General features: G+C 50.4%; 1 protein-coding gene across 3 annotated transcripts; it reads left to right on the top strand.

The window, feature by feature from the left end:
• Window positions 1-890: 890 nt before the first annotated feature.
• On the top strand, window positions 891-14,427 carry SGK2 (serum/glucocorticoid regulated kinase 2). Of its 3 annotated transcripts, none has more exons than XM_090152356.1 (15): window positions 891-970; window positions 3,018-3,103; window positions 6,805-6,874; window positions 7,807-7,864; window positions 8,624-8,673; window positions 9,224-9,281; window positions 9,846-9,929; window positions 10,215-10,346; window positions 11,154-11,266; window positions 11,728-11,764; window positions 12,310-12,396; window positions 12,918-13,013; window positions 13,278-13,433; window positions 13,818-13,907; window positions 14,101-14,427. In XM_090152356.1, the coding sequence occupies exons 2-15, from the start codon at window positions 3,067-3,069 to the stop codon at window positions 14,254-14,256; spliced, it is 1,224 nt and encodes a 407-aa protein (XP_090008482.1). In that variant the 5' UTR covers window positions 891-970; window positions 3,018-3,066; the 3' UTR covers window positions 14,257-14,427. The 3 variants fall into 3 exon arrangements, with proteins under 3 accessions (XP_090008482.1, XP_090008481.1, XP_031458993.2); XM_090152355.1 differs by having other exon boundaries at window positions 929-1,074; XM_031603133.2 differs by lacking the exons at window positions 891-970; window positions 3,018-3,103 and adding an exon at window positions 3,732-4,007.
• The last annotated feature ends 411 nt before the right edge of the window (window positions 14,428-14,838 follow it).

The raw sequence follows: 14,838 nt of genomic DNA, 5'->3' as shown, positions 1-14,838 counted from the left end.
ATGCAGGAACATCAGTGGCAGCTGCAGTGATGTGAGGGCTCTGCCCGCTGAACTCTGGGTACTGGTGCTGCACGAAGGACCTCATGGCTTCACACTTCCCCACGGACAGGGATCTGGGAACCTCGGCTGTGGTGTCTCAGCCTCATGAGCCTTCACAGAATCAGAGAACCATTGAGGTTGGAAAAGACATTAAGATCAGAAGTCCAACCCACCCCACCATGCCCACTGACCGTGTCCCTCAGTGCCACATCTCCATGGTTCTTTGAATGTCTCCAGGGATGGTGACTTCCCCACCTGCCTGGGCAGCCTCTTCCACTGCATCACCATTCTTTTGAAGGATTAATGTTTCCTAATTTCCAACCTGAACCTCACCTTGTGCAATTTGAGGCCATTCCCTCTCATCCTATCGCTATTACCTGGGAGAAGAGATTGACCCCCACCTCACCACAAACTCCTTTCAGGGAGTTGCAGACATCAATAAGGTCTCCCCTGAGCCTCCTCTTCTCCAAACTGAACCATCCCAGATTCCTCAGCCTCCACTCCCCATAAGACCCCATTTTGCTCCAGACCTTCCTCAGCTTCATTGCCCTTTTCTGAACAGGTTCCAGATCTCAGTGTCTTTCCTGTAGTCAGGGGCCCACAGCTGAGCACAGCACTTGTGCCTCAGACCCTGCAGACTGCCCTGCAGTCTGGGTCAGGAGCTGTGTGCCCTGGTGACAGCAGTGACTCCTGCTCTCACCCTCTGCTCTTTCCTGGAGCCAAGCTGTCCTCTGGTTGCCCCACTGGGAGATTTTCCTCTCCCACCCAGCTCTTTCCATCCCTTGCTAATCATTTACTCCTACCACAGGCCACTCCTTTTGACTTCTCTTTCGACCTTCAGACTGAATCACCAAAACAAAAGCTCAGGGCAGGTGGGACGGGAGCACTGCCTGTGCTGCTGCTGCAGGACTGCTGCCCCATGCTGCTGCAGGTAAAGGCATTTCTTTCTCCACAACTTTCCCTTCTTCTTCTGAGGGCTGAGCCAGCTTGGGACAATCACAGAGGTTTTGGTGCAGAGCTCATCCCTCATGCCAGGTGAGTCGGTGGGCACAGGACTGGGGTGCAGGGGAGACAGCTGGGAGCAGTGGAGCTCAGGTATCCTGAATCATAGAATCAAAGAGATACTCAAACTGAAAAGGGAAATTCACATCAGATGTTAGGAAGAAATTCTTTACTCAGGAATGGTGAGGCCTTGGCACTGCTGCCCAGAGAAGAGTGGGTGCCCCTCCCTGGAGGTGCCCAAGGCAAGGCTGGGTGGGATCCTGAGCAGCCTGTTCTGATGGGGGCAAAGTTGGAATGCAATGGGCTTGAAGGCCCCTTTCTACCCAACTAGTTCATGATTCTGTGATTTTATGATTAAGGTTGCAACAGACTGAGATCATCAAGTCCAACCCCAGCCCACCCCACCATGCCCACTGACCACGTCCCTCAGTGCCACATCCCCACGGTTCTTGAACATCTCCACGGATGGTGACTCCACCACCTCCGTGGGCAGCTGTGCCACTGCATCACTGCTCTTTTGGAGAAGAAATGTTTACTAATATCCAACCTGAAATCAGGTTCATTCCCCAGGAATCACAGCAGCTCCAGGGAGGAGAGAAATAGCATCCTCACCCTTGGAAATATTGCAGGACGTGAAAAGGTTTCTTGCATTAAATGTGCACCAAAAATGAAGTTTTGATCTCATGGAGCTCAAGGTGGCTGTGTCCACAACTCTGCAAGGGGACAGCCTCTCCTGGGCATTGTGGGGGGGCTGCTCATGGGACGTGAGTGCCCTTAATGAGGGCAGCACAGCAAGGCTGCTCTGGGGGCAGCTCACAGAGCCGTCTCCGTGCTGCTGAGCCCTGCTCAATCCGGTGCAGAACTGCTGCTCTGCCCTTGTCCTCAGGGCCAGTCCTGTACTGCTCTAAGATTTTAGAGAACCACACTGTCCATGTACAGTCTGTTCAGCCTTTGTTGAATCCTCTTAGATGAAGAAATGGGCTCAGATCTTTTAAAGATTCTCCTGTCCCTGTCCCACTTGACTCTGTCCCACCTCATCCCTCCTGCAGCACTGATAACCCAGCCCCAAACAGCCCCTGCTGACACCTCGAGTGCTGTGGGTCACCTTTCACTGCTGGCTGAAGGAGACTGACACAGTGCTTTCTGCAGAAGTGTTTGTTTTCCCCTTATCAGAGCCCTTCCCTGTAATCCCAGCTGCTTGGCACCACGCGCTTCCTCTGCAAGTGACACATTTATGATTATGTGTATGGATATTGCCTGATAGGGAGATGAAGATAGCATGCCCTATCTTAACCACACACATCCCCTACACAATAGGTACATGAAACAATTCAAAACAGAGTGTGCAAATGCGATGGGACAGGGAGTCCTTCCTGGATGTGCCCTGCTCTGAGCTGCATGGCAGCAGGGTAGTGACCCCCCTGCTCCTCAGTGATGCTAGCAGCACCTGGAATTCATTTCTTCTGTTTAGGAAACAAGGCTAACCTGCACCAAGGGGACCTCTGTGACTGCCATCCCCCCAGGGGACATGGGGACAGCCAGATTGGGGTAATGTCCCATCCATGGGGCTGATGTCCCTGTCTGTGTCCCACAGCTGTCAGGGTGTCCCCAGGGCTGGGAGGTGACATTGGCAGGGCTGAGGAGCCGGGCACACTGTCACAGTGGGGCTAGCAGCCACATGGCAATGTCCTGCTGCTGCACTGCCGTGGGGCTCTGTTGGCCAATGTTTAATTTCATCATGGGTTAATGATTTAAGAGCTGAGTTTCAGTGCCAGTTCCCACCAGCACCATCTCCCTGAGTGGGGGACACACGGGGACACAGTGTGTGGGGGATGAAGGGTTCTGTCTGTGTGCCTGTCCTGGTGAACAAGGTGTGTGGCCCTACAGGGACGTGTGCCCATATGACACACCTGCCCTCCAGCACAGCCACCCACAATCATCCCTCCTTTCACCGTGTGCTCTTTGCCTTCACACAGGGACTGCCTAAGGACACCCAGGGCCGGCTGCCCTGATGCCCAAACCTGGATGGAGCCTTCCTCCAGCGCCCTGGGGAAGACAAAGGGTAATGGGCTCTGGAGTGGGAGAGCAGAGGCAACGTGGGAGCAGGCATGTGGGCTGGGAGGGTACAGCCCAAGCACTGCTCCCATCACACTCCCATCAGGTGCACTGAAGCAGCGAGCACAGTCCTGACACAGAGCACGGGGTTCCCTCCACCACTGGCACTGCAGCACCCATTGCTGGCACTGCAGCACCCACAGCCCCATGGCAGTGCACACCACCAGGCAGAGCTGCTGCTGGGTGGGCTACGCTCCTGCTGCAGGCATAGTCAGGAGATGTTATAGGAAATGACAACAGAAGCCGAAGGAGACTCTTTTATTTTTAATGATGAGAGAGAGAAGACACCAGCCCTTCTGCAATAGCTGCTTTTGCTCAGAGCTTTATCTCTGGTTCTCCTCCACACATCCATGTTTGCATTTAACCCCACACCACAGGCAGGAGGAGCACTCTGTAAGGAACTTCTCCTAGGCTCAAGCACTTCTAACCTTCCTCCAACCACATGACTAAATGCCCAGCTGACTAAAACAAGAAAAATGTTGCTCTAAAGCACCTGACAGGACCCAGCAGCCCACAGCCCATCACCCTCAGCTGGGCTCCCAGCCCCTGACTATATCTGGCAGGTCGTACTAGCAGCTGATCAGCTTTCCTGCTCTCTCTATAAGGCTGCAGCGTACCAGCAGCACTCAGAGCAAGAAGGGTGCCCATGAGCTCTATGTTATGCTGCAGGCAGCCCTGCTGCTCCCTGCTGAGGTGTGGGGAAGAGCCCCCTGGAGCTACTGAGCTGCTGGGGGCAGGCTGGGCTGGGGCAAGGATGGGGAGTGAGGGGACTGCAGGCACTGCGTGCTCACCTACTGCACGCTGCTTCCTGTGCCTCCCAGCACAGCCTGTGCTGGGCAACGTGCTCCCAGGTGCGTGGCTGATGTTCTGCTCTCTATTTTTGCAGGTTTTAAGTTTTTTTTTGTCTTAATCTTTGCAAAGTGCTGCAGGCTTCAGCCACCTGCTGTTTTTCCAGGTTTGCACACAGCTTTCTCTCTAGAACCCTGAGGGCTGCTGTCTGTAGGCTCCAGCTGGAGCTGGGACTGCTCAGCTTGTACCTCCCGCTCTGCAGTGCTGTGTAGGCATCAGAGACGGGATCCCCAGGAGACAACTGGGTGAGGAGCTCTGGAGGACAGCTCAGAGCACTTCCACAAGTGGAGAAGCCCTTAAAGTCTTCTTCCTCTTCTGTCTTCTCACCTTCCTCTGGCTTCTAATGAGCATGGAAGCAGAGCTCAGTGGTGGCCTGCAGCTATCTCTCAGATCTGTAGCAGAGGGAAGCTGAACGTTTCCTTGCCAGCAGAACATTGTGCCTGCAGAAGTCCTTCTCACCACCTGTATTCCTGCTCTGTGCTGAAACTGGGACATCCCCCCATGCTGTGTGCAGGATGGGAGCCGTGGGCTGCCCTGGTGGCTCCCTCTAAGTCTTGTGCTCCTTCCAAAGCCCCGATGGCCATCCTGCCTTGCGTTCCCAGCATGGGAGTAGGTTTGCAATCTGGGTTAGGTATGAAGCAGTGCTGAGAGTGCTGACATCAGGAGGAGGGTGGGAGGCAGCTGCACATGACGCGTCCATGAGGTTGCCTCTCCGCAAGGTACGCGTTGCATCGGTAATGTGTTTGTAGCAAATAATGCTGGGCTGGCATGGGAATGTGGGTCACCGCTGGCAGAGCTGCTGTAGAAAGAGGGAGCTGCTGCTGTGTGCTAGGAGGAAACGTGTTACTGAGGGATGCTTCTGGGGAGAGACTGCGCTGCAGTGAGTGCTCCTGTAAGTAGCAGATCCGTGCTGGGTGTGATGCTTGCTGGGGAGGGCTATGGGGTGCATGGTTTGTGCTCCTGGTGTGCAGTAAGTCACTGTGCCACAGAACTCTTTAGGACTTGGTGCTGTTCCATGGCCCTGCGCCTGGAGCATCCCTACTGCCCCGTGTGTGCAGGGAGTGATGCAGCCAGGCATGGATAACCCGGAGCTCCTGTGTGCTTCCCTGACCTAGTTCTGATTCTGTTGTTCTGTGTATGTGTGCAGTGGGAAATCTCTGTGCTTTCGGGGGAGAGGGGGGTTTGCTAGCAGTAAGGAAAAGCCTATTGGGCTCTAATCCACTGAGCAATCAGGAGCTGGCCAGGCTTTGCAGGTGAGTGCAGGCTGATGGTGGAAGTGGCTCTGGGTCTGAAGAGAAGTGGGATAGGATGGGGATGGACATTGCCTAGTGCTGTGCATGGTGCTTCAGTGCAGAGAGGTTCTTCTCTCAGAGAGAGTGCACCTGATGGTGCCTGTGGTCAGCAGGGACTTGTTGAACATCTCCACTGGCAGCAGAGCACCGTGGGGCATGGGGGATGCGGGGTGGGGAGAGGGGGTGTTAATACATGCATGTCCCTGTGGAACTGCCTGCCTTTGTTCAGCAGCACTGCTCAGCCTCACTGCAGCTCCCAGCCCCTCCTGCCCAATGTCCCATCTTGCCTGCAGGTACTGCTATATGGATGTGTTTCTGTGCTTTGCTCACGTGCTCCCTAGTCACCCGTGCTGACCCCTGCCTTGGGTCAGGGCTGAGCTCCCTGCTCTGTGCCCGCAATATCTGCCCAGTCTGCTTGGCAGCATGTGAGGCAGACAGGAACTGACTCAGGTGACCTTCAGCAAACCTCAGTGGGTTGGGGAGGCAAACAGGGAAATGAGGACTGTGCCCGGTGGGAGGGAGCAGGCCCAAACTGTCCGGGTGCTGCCCCTTCTGGCAGGTGCTGCAGGGCTGCTGCGCTGCATGGTGAGGTGTTTGGGGTTTGCTTTGGGTGCTTGCATTTCCTGCCTGTTGTAATGTGAATGGGCTCTACAGTTTAGCTTGGGCTTGTTTCCTCCCAAAACGTGTCCTCCTACCAACCTCTTGTTTGGGGAGGTGTTTTCTGGCAGCCACTGCTTTGGCCATAGTAGAACTATTCTGGTATGGCAGCTTGCTTGTGTCTGCAAAAGCACTTGTTTTTAAGGGAGGGGAAGAAGCACACGTGTGGATGTTTTTAATCTTTCCAGAGGGTGAGAATGAGCCTTAGAATTTTGCTGTTATCTGCTGCTGAACAAACAGAAAACTCCCTTGTTCAGGTTGAGCTCCTGATGTCATCCTATGTGCAGTGGGCTCAGGGCTCTGCTCTTCCTCCAGGGCAGAGGTGATGGTGATGATGACGGGTACTGGCAGCTGCTCCTGGGTGGGAATCCTGATGCTGGCTGCATTCCCTTGGTCAAGACTCTGGCTCACCTCCTGCGGGCCCTGAAAGGTCTCATTCAGGCCCATCATTACTTGCAGAGCCCTGAATGAAAGTGGCTGCACGTGTGCCAAGTGTGTGATGTGTCTCAGCACAGCAGCAACCTTGTGAGCGTTGCTCATCCCTCCTGCAGGTCAGAATAGCTGGCAGGGGCTCGGTGGTGCTGTGGGAGCCCTGGTCCTGCTCTGCCCTGGAGGAGGGGAGCACCTGCTTTGGGGCTTCTGTCCCCATCCTGGGAGCTCTTGAGGGCTCCAGGTGGGTTGGGAGGGAGCTGTCCTGGTTCCTATAATTTCCTGGTTATTTTGGTATGTGGGTGGGAGGGGAGGAGGGTGGCTGTGGGGAGAGGAGCAAGGTCAGTGAAGAACAAACATGCCTCTGTGCCTGTGATTGCACTGCCTGCTGATCAGCTCTGTGCTCCAACTTTCCCCGCAGAATTCATCAAGCACGGCCGTGAGAGGATAGAACAAACCATCAAGGCATCCGGCTCCAGGCTCTGCTCATAGTGAGTATGGAACCCACTGAGTCCGGGAGCCCTTTAAAAGCTCAGCCTGGTGATGCTGGTGGTGGATGGCACTGGCTGGCACTGGCCAGATGTGGGCTGTCCCAGGGATGGCCGCCAGTGCCTGCAGCTCCAGCCCTGCGCTGCCCGCTGGGTGTGGGGTGACCATGGGTCTGTGTGTGGGGCGGAGAGGGGCACTGCTGTCAGGTGAGATTTTTGGGGGGCTGGTAGGGGCTTCAGGGCCCCTTTGTGCATGGCATAAGGCAGAGAGAGGGTGGGGGAGTGGGGAGGGAGGAATGTTCAGAGCTGCTCTGTCTGGGATTCAGAGCCTTAGGGGAAGGGGGAGAGGAGGGGAATAACTCCTTCTGGAGCAAGGGAGAAGGAACAGATTTTGGTTTTGTCCACCTTCCTGTTGCCATCTGTTTAATCCTGACTTTTGCGAGGCATTTAGCAGAGCCCTTTAAGTTAATGGGAAGTGCTGTTGTGGCAGGACCCAGCGATGCTCAAGCAGGACAGGTCTAAACCACCCAGGGCACCTCCACCTGGCTGCACTGCAGGGCTGGGGGCTGTGGCATCACTGTGCACTGGGTGGGTGTCTGGGGCTCTGCTGGACTCCGTGTATTGATGCCCTGACCAGTTACTGCCATCCCAAATTAAAGACCAGCCATGGTGTTTAGGAAGTCTGTACTCATTCAAACTCCTTGTGCACATGTGAAGCTTCTCTCCCCTCATCTCCTATTGGTATGTTTGTGCCCCTACTGTCCTGCTTCCCACCACAGTTACAACTCTATGCCCTGGGGGCATACTGAGGAGTTAGCTGGGGACCTCAGCTGATGTTCTGTGATAGAGACAGCATGATCATACCTGGTAGGTTAATGGTATGAAGCTGCTTCTCTTGGATTTGGTTTTCACTGCTTCCTTGCTCTCTTTCCCAGTGCTGAACGAGTTGCTATTTTAATGGATCGTTCCCAGACCCCAGACAGCAGTGCCCAGGTGAGATTCCAGCTTGGAGCTGGCAATCCCTACCATGGGGATGGAGAGGGGAAAGTTACCATAGGAGAAAGGCGAGGAGGATTGCCTGGGTTAGCCTGCTGGGAGATCCATTTCTGCCCTGTCCCTGGGGGTGATGCTGGGTGGAAAAAAGAGGAAGAAGCCCTCTTGTAGTCATTTTGAGTAAAGTATAATGTCCCCAGAATCTGTGAGAATGAGATGAGGGCAATGTATTTGTCTGATGTGTATGTAGTGCGTTTTTCACTGGGAAGAAAGAGGCTGCACCTGCAGTGCTGTTGTGTGTAAGGTCACCTCCAAGACTCCAGACAGTTTGAAGCCTTAATGGGGAAGGGCATGGGACAGTGCTGATGCCTGCTGCAGGAGTGCTCCTGTGCAGTGCATGGGAGTTCCCTGCCCAGAATAGGTGATGGGGAGCACCTTACCCCTGCTGTGCTGAGCGACTGAGCCATGAAGTGCCTTGACAATCTTGGATGCATCGAGTCAGGAGCTAAGCCACCTCTCAATCCTTTCTCTGCATGTATGGGATGAGGACTTGAGCACAGACTGCAGCCAAGCAGAGCCTTCAGCTTGAGCATGATATTGCCACAGTGCATAGATCTTCCCTTTCTCCATCACTTAGTTTACCAATCTATTGCATATCTCACTGATATGCCTATTAAAGGTAAGGGATGCTACGTAAAGGACAGGAAAACACAGGCTGCAGCATGTTCTCGTAACTAATACTGCTGTCCTCTTCTCTAGCCTACAACACCAACTGACAACATCAACCTTGGACCTTCTGCTAACCCAAAGTAAGCTCCCTGCAGAAGCCAGGTAGGGTGTGGAGCTTTCTTAGAAGAGACCTGGCAGGGGGAAGCAGGCACTCCCTGTGTCCTGCAAGGGTGGTATCTGCAAAAAACTGAATAAGTACATCACTTAGCTTTTAACACTGTGCATCAGCTTTCAAGATACTCAGCTACAGTTCATTCCTGTTCCATGATCATCCTCTGTCTGTGTTCCCTGCAGCCTCTAATCACATCTCCCTCTTCTGAGGGATAATAGGGTGAAATTTTCCTCATTACTACTGGCTTCCAAACTGATTTTTCACTCTACAAAAGAGGGTAAGCTGCCTCAGAAGGTGGCTTTCTGAGAGGCTCCTTGCCCTTTGCTCAGTGCACTGACATGTAGCGTGAATCCCCTGCTTGCTGACTGCTGGCTGGCAGGGAGGGTCACCTGTCTTGTGTCCTTCAGTCACTTTCACAAATGCTTCTGCTCCCAAGAAAGATGATTGCTTTGATTAAGATGTTGTTGTTGCATGTTTTTCTTCTAGAAACATTAACTTCTTTCATTCTTGCCCAACAGTGCCAAGCCAACAGACTTTGACTTCCTGAAGGTTATTGGCAAAGGGAGCTTTGGAAAAGTAAGCAGGCTTTTACTGGTGGGCTGCATCTTTTTAGAGATGCCCTAACTGAAGGAATTTATCCTTTTCTTGTACCTCTCCTGAGGGTCTTGGCCATGTTTGGGGAAGGACTGAGACAGGATGGGACTCGTGAGTGGTTTCCACCATCCATTCTTACTTTGAGCTCCCCTGCAGCTGCTTTGGGAAGAAGTGGGGTGTTTCATGCTCAAGGTGTTGATGAGTAGCACTTGACTGAAAAGAATGATTGTAATAGAGCCTCAGATGGCTTCAGTTAGCAGAAGGTGCCTAGGAAAAGCTGTGCTTCGTAAGATGGCAACGATGAACTTGAAACAGGACTGCATCTAAATGTTCTCAAAGCACTTCCTGTTGAGTGTGTAAGATACTTGGAGATGCTGAGTGCCTTTTTCTGTCAATTTGCAAGTCCCAGGTAGGGGAAGACAGTAGGCTGGAGCTTGGTCTTTAAAACTTTGTCACTGACCCTCTGAAGCTGTGTAATCACTTCCAAAAGCCCAGCTAGTGAGGAAGGAGGGAGGGACTCAAAGCTGTGACGTGGCTCTGTTGCAGGTTCTCCTGGCCAAACGCAAGTGTGATGGGACTTTTTATGCTGTGAAAGTCTTGCATAAGAAAACCATCCTAAAGAAAAAAGAGGTATGTCTGCTCTCCTCGGCCATGCATACACATAGTGATTGGTACCTAAGAAATCCTGGCAATGCAATTGAACCATCTGGTGGCTGAAGTGAGTGTTCACATCAGCAATGCACACAGTAAGCATGGATTTATCTGTGAGATGAAGCAAAGTTGTGGGGGAGTACTTTCACTTTGGGGGCTGGATATGATCCATAGTGTTCCCAGATTTCATATGGTTTCAGAACAATAGTGAGTCTGTAGAGCAGACTGTTCTGGAGAGCGCTCTCCTTTATTGCTTTTTGATAGCAAAACCACATCATGGCAGAACGCAACGTGCTTCTGAAAAATGTCAAGCACCCCTTCCTTGTGGGCCTCCATTACTCCTTCCAGACCTCGGAGAAGCTTTACTTTGTGCTTGATTATGTAAATGGGGGAGAGGTGAGTACAAACTTTATTTAAGCCTTCTGTTTGGTTCTCCCAGGCATACTATTTTATTGCCTAAAACTTTCTTGTCAAGAGATAATGATGCTGAAGCATAACATTACTTTGGAAAGAACAGCAAGGAGGGACTGGCAAGCATATCACTTATAAGTGAAAATATTACTGAGTATGGCCTGTGCCCACTAGTTATCAAGACAAGTAAACTGAGAAAAAAGTTAGGGACGTTTTAAAATCCTATGGAGAGCATGAGAAATTCCAGTGTTGGTGAACTTCATGGAAAACTCACTCGTGCCAGCTCTAAGTCCCAGACTAGTGCTGATGTGATGCTACTACAATACATCAGGCTGCTTTTTCTGAAGTGTAACAGCTGCTCTCTCTACAGCTGTCCCTTTCAGTGGTACCTGAAACAGACTGGGAGATGCTATGAAAATAGATGTCTTGTTTATACAGGGTTCTGACGCATGGGATTTTTAGGTTAATACTGTTTTATGACCATACTATAGACTACTGTATGTACACCTATAACTGGCTCATGGGTTAGAGCTAGCAAGGAAGCTTAAGTAGACCAGCAGATGGTCAGGTTTTGGGCAATGACTTTTTAGGTGTGATATTGATATGAAGAAAAATGCAACAATTCCTGGGAAGGTGCTTAGATAGTGAAATAAGGCTACTTGGGTTGGGCTTTAGTTGGTGCAGTTTGTGTGCCCCTTGCTACAAATCAGCTTTCCCTTGAGTAGCTGGCTTGTGGGCCAGAAGATACCTTTCTGCTTTTAGAGTGGCCATAAATCCTCTTCTCTCTCTTAGCTGTTCTTCCACTTGCAAAGAGAGCGTTGTTTCCGTGAACCCCGTGCAAGATTCTATGCTGCAGAAGTTGCTAGTGCAATTGGTTACCTGCATTCCTTAAACATCATCTATAGGTAAGGTACACATCCATGCTGGGGAGAGCAGGGGCAATGGATCCACCAGCCAGCTGGGTGCAGGACTGGGAAAAGAAAAGAGGTTTTTAGGTCCGTGTGAAGTGTAGTGGCATTCAGCACTGTGAGGGACCTGCTGGGCAATAAACACTCCCAGCCCAATAGTGGGGAGAAGACAGTAGTTGCATAGAAAGATTTAGGATAAACCTTACTAAAGAAATAAGAGTTTCTATGATAAATCATACGTAGTGAAATGCAAATTAATATCTGACCCTGTATGAGAGCATTTCTATGTTAATGTGTATATATTAATACCCAAGAGCAATGGGAGTTTGCACTTTGGAAAGGTCTTGGTGAGTTGGCTTATGAGGTCTTGTTAGTTCCTCCTTTCACCTGATGTCGTTGCTGTTTAGGCCAGATATTTAGAAAAGCCTGATCTACTAAAAAATTTTTTTGCCTTGCAGGGATTTAAAACCTGAGAACATCCTCCTGGATTGCCAGGTACATGCACCTCTCATGCTGCCTTCTGATTTTTAAAAGCATTGGCATCATAACCAGAGGGCTATAGTTTTACAAGCTGTGGCTTATTCCATTGCATGGATTTTGCATCTATATACCACTAAGTTTCTGTCCAGATCTTGCAAGAGGGAGCAAGCACATGTTCTGTAGAACTGCATACAAAATGTTCTGCTTGGTCCCAAGAGCTGGGACCTGGCTTGTGGGGAGGGACTTTGAGTGCTAAGAGTAAGTCACTGCTACTCTGGTGGTGACACTATTCCACCTGGCTTTGGGACAAAGCAGTGCTGAGGCACAGCAGTGTTGGATGTCATCACAGTGGTGCAGCTGTAGTGAAACTTTAGAGAATGTCTATACTTACTTATTATCTCCATAGACCTGCATGATAGGACACCCAAAAGGTGAGGGAAAGGAAAATAAGTGACCAGTGGGACACTAAAACATAGATTAGATTAAATGTGAAGGCCAATGCTTGGAAATCCTACTGTTTTTCATGAACAAGTGGGCCAGGCTGAAATTCTTTTTGTCAGGGACATGTGGTGTTGACAGACTTTGGACTCTGCAAGGAAGGAATGGAGGAAGAGGAGACTACCTCTACATTTTGTGGCACTCCTGAGGTATGACCCGTGTTGGAGCTCTGCTATGAGCTGAGGCTGAGAGCCTCCTTGTTACACGGAGCCTGATAACATGGAAATGATCATATGCGAGACCAGCCTTGATGTGCTGCTTGTCCTGCAGGCCACGTGAATACTTATCTGTTGCACTTGGGCTCTGAGTAGTTTCATTGCTTTGGATAGATGGATCTACTGGGTGCAGAAACTGCAACCACCTCAAAATGACAGTGTGGGACAAGTTTGCTGGTTTTGTTGGTGGGTGGCCAATCCCTGTACAAACTGTTTGTAGGAAGAAAGCACACTGTAGCCCAGGAAAACAATTTCTTTTTTTTTTTTTTTGTGGGGAGTTGGGTGTTGGTGGGTGTCTCTAGCAAATGGAGAATCTTTGTAAGCCTATTTGAAGATGCTGCTGAGTTCTTCCGAATGAATTTGCTGAATTTGAACTGCAACCAGGTTTGTATACTTACAAAGGTGAAGCCCTTCCTTTATGACTGGACTCCAGTATCTACTTCTGATTCTTCCAGTATTTAGCTCCTGAGGTGCTAAAGAAGCAGCCCTATGACAGGACAGTAGACTGGTGGTGCCTGGGAGCTGTCCTCTATGAGATGCTTTTTGGACTGGTAAGTTTGGAAGCTATTTTATTTTATTTAGTGGAGAACTTATTTTTTCAAATGTGTGAAGTGATATCAACCTCATGTACCTATGGCACTCAGTATGGGCAACTGAGGCAGGTAACTGAATGCAGGATTCAATCATGCCCTTACTGTCACAGAGATTCAGGTTGCCCTTAACTTCTCCCTGTGGGACACACCTTGGCCAGTGATGTGTGGTTCCTTACTGTAGCTTATACTTTGACAGGCTGCTTCTCTTCTCTTTCATATTAGCCTCCCTTTTATAGCCGGGATGTGTCTCAGATGTATGACAACATTCTCCACAAGCAACTCCAGATCCAAGGAAGCAAGACTGTGGCAGCCTGTGATATCCTCCATGGACTTCTCCACAAGGACCAGAAGAGGAGGCTGGGTGCCAAATCAGACTTTGTAGGTGGCCTCCCTTATGATTAGGAGGGAGGATGGATAAGAAGGCTTCCTATGATGAGCTTTATTTATTTATTTTTTTTAATGGTAACAGCACTGCCTTGGGCTTTCCATGTAGGTAGATCTTTCCAGTTCCCTAAAAGAGGTATATGGGGTTGGCTCATTCCTGAAGGGTGGTGGCAAGCTAGAACACCTGTAATGGTGTCATCCCTTCAAGGGATTGGCAGGACTATGACCTTCATGCATTAGACTTCCTACATGTCCACATAGGGTCCATGTGGCAGCTCCGAGTCTTGTTTCAATGACTTACAGCTATGAAACCAGTTGGCAGATACTGAAAGAGAAGGGTTAGCAGACAACTGACATCTCCTCCCCCTTTCCGTGCAGCTTGAGATAAAGAACCACGTATTCTTCAGCCCAATAAACTGGGATGACTTGTACCACAAGAGGATTACCCCTCCGTTCAACCCTAATGTGGTAAGTGGGTATTTAATTTGATATCTACCTTACAGTGGTCCACAAGGAATTGGGGCTGTAAGGTCAAAGGCTCTTCCCCAGGCGTCCCTTGCTGATAGCAAGGGATGCTGAAGTGCAGGTTATGCACTGCAAATGTGGTGATAAGGGATAGACCACAAGCTTGCCCCAAATGGTGCACCCTCTGCTCCTTTAGGCTGGCCCAGCTGATCTGCGGCACTTCGACCCAGAGTTCACCCAGGAAGCCATCTCTGCCTCCATCACCCACACACCTGATTTAGCAGCCAGCAGCTCCAGTGCCTCAGATGCGTTTTTAGGATTTTCTTATGCACCAACTGAAGAGGACTTCTAGATTTTATAAAGGCTTTGAGAAGCCAGATTTTAACTGAATGGAATTTTATGTTTGCTGTTATTGCTGTGGCTTTTCTTGTTTCAGTTTTTGAAAGGAATGGTAATGTCATTTGCTCATGGTTTAAGGAAACTGGGACTAATGCACTAACTGGTTGGGATGGAACAGAGCTCTTAATTTGTGCTGCTTGGTGGATTTGCCTCTAAATGTGTGTTCCTCTAGCAAGGAAAGTGAGACACTGGTAATAATTATCACTGTACTACTTGGTAGGATTGTATTCACCGTGGTTGTATTTAGGACTAGGATATACGTACCATCACTCACATCACAGCCACGTCTCTGTAACAGGTCATTTCTATGGGGTGGAGCTAATGCTGCCCGGCATGCCTGACTGCTTTGGCTTCCCTGTAACAAAGGGAAACTCTTTACAGCACAGCGGTGGGAAAATCAATGGCTTCTTCCTTTGAAGTAGGATGCGCTCATCTGAACGGCCGGGAAAAGGACAATCTGATCACAGGAGCAAGGCTGGATTAAAGCAGGGTAGTTGGGCGAGCCTTCTGCCTAGGGCCAATAAAAAAGCTCGTA

The sequence above is a fragment of the Phasianus colchicus genome, chromosome 17, assembly GCF_987193195.1.
Source record: "Phasianus colchicus chromosome 17, bPhaCol1.hap1.1, whole genome shotgun sequence".
NCBI lineage: Eukaryota > Metazoa > Chordata > Aves > Galliformes > Phasianidae > Phasianus > Phasianus colchicus.
Note: the sequence above shows the minus strand (reverse complement) of the source record. Positions and strands in the feature narration are given on the sequence as shown.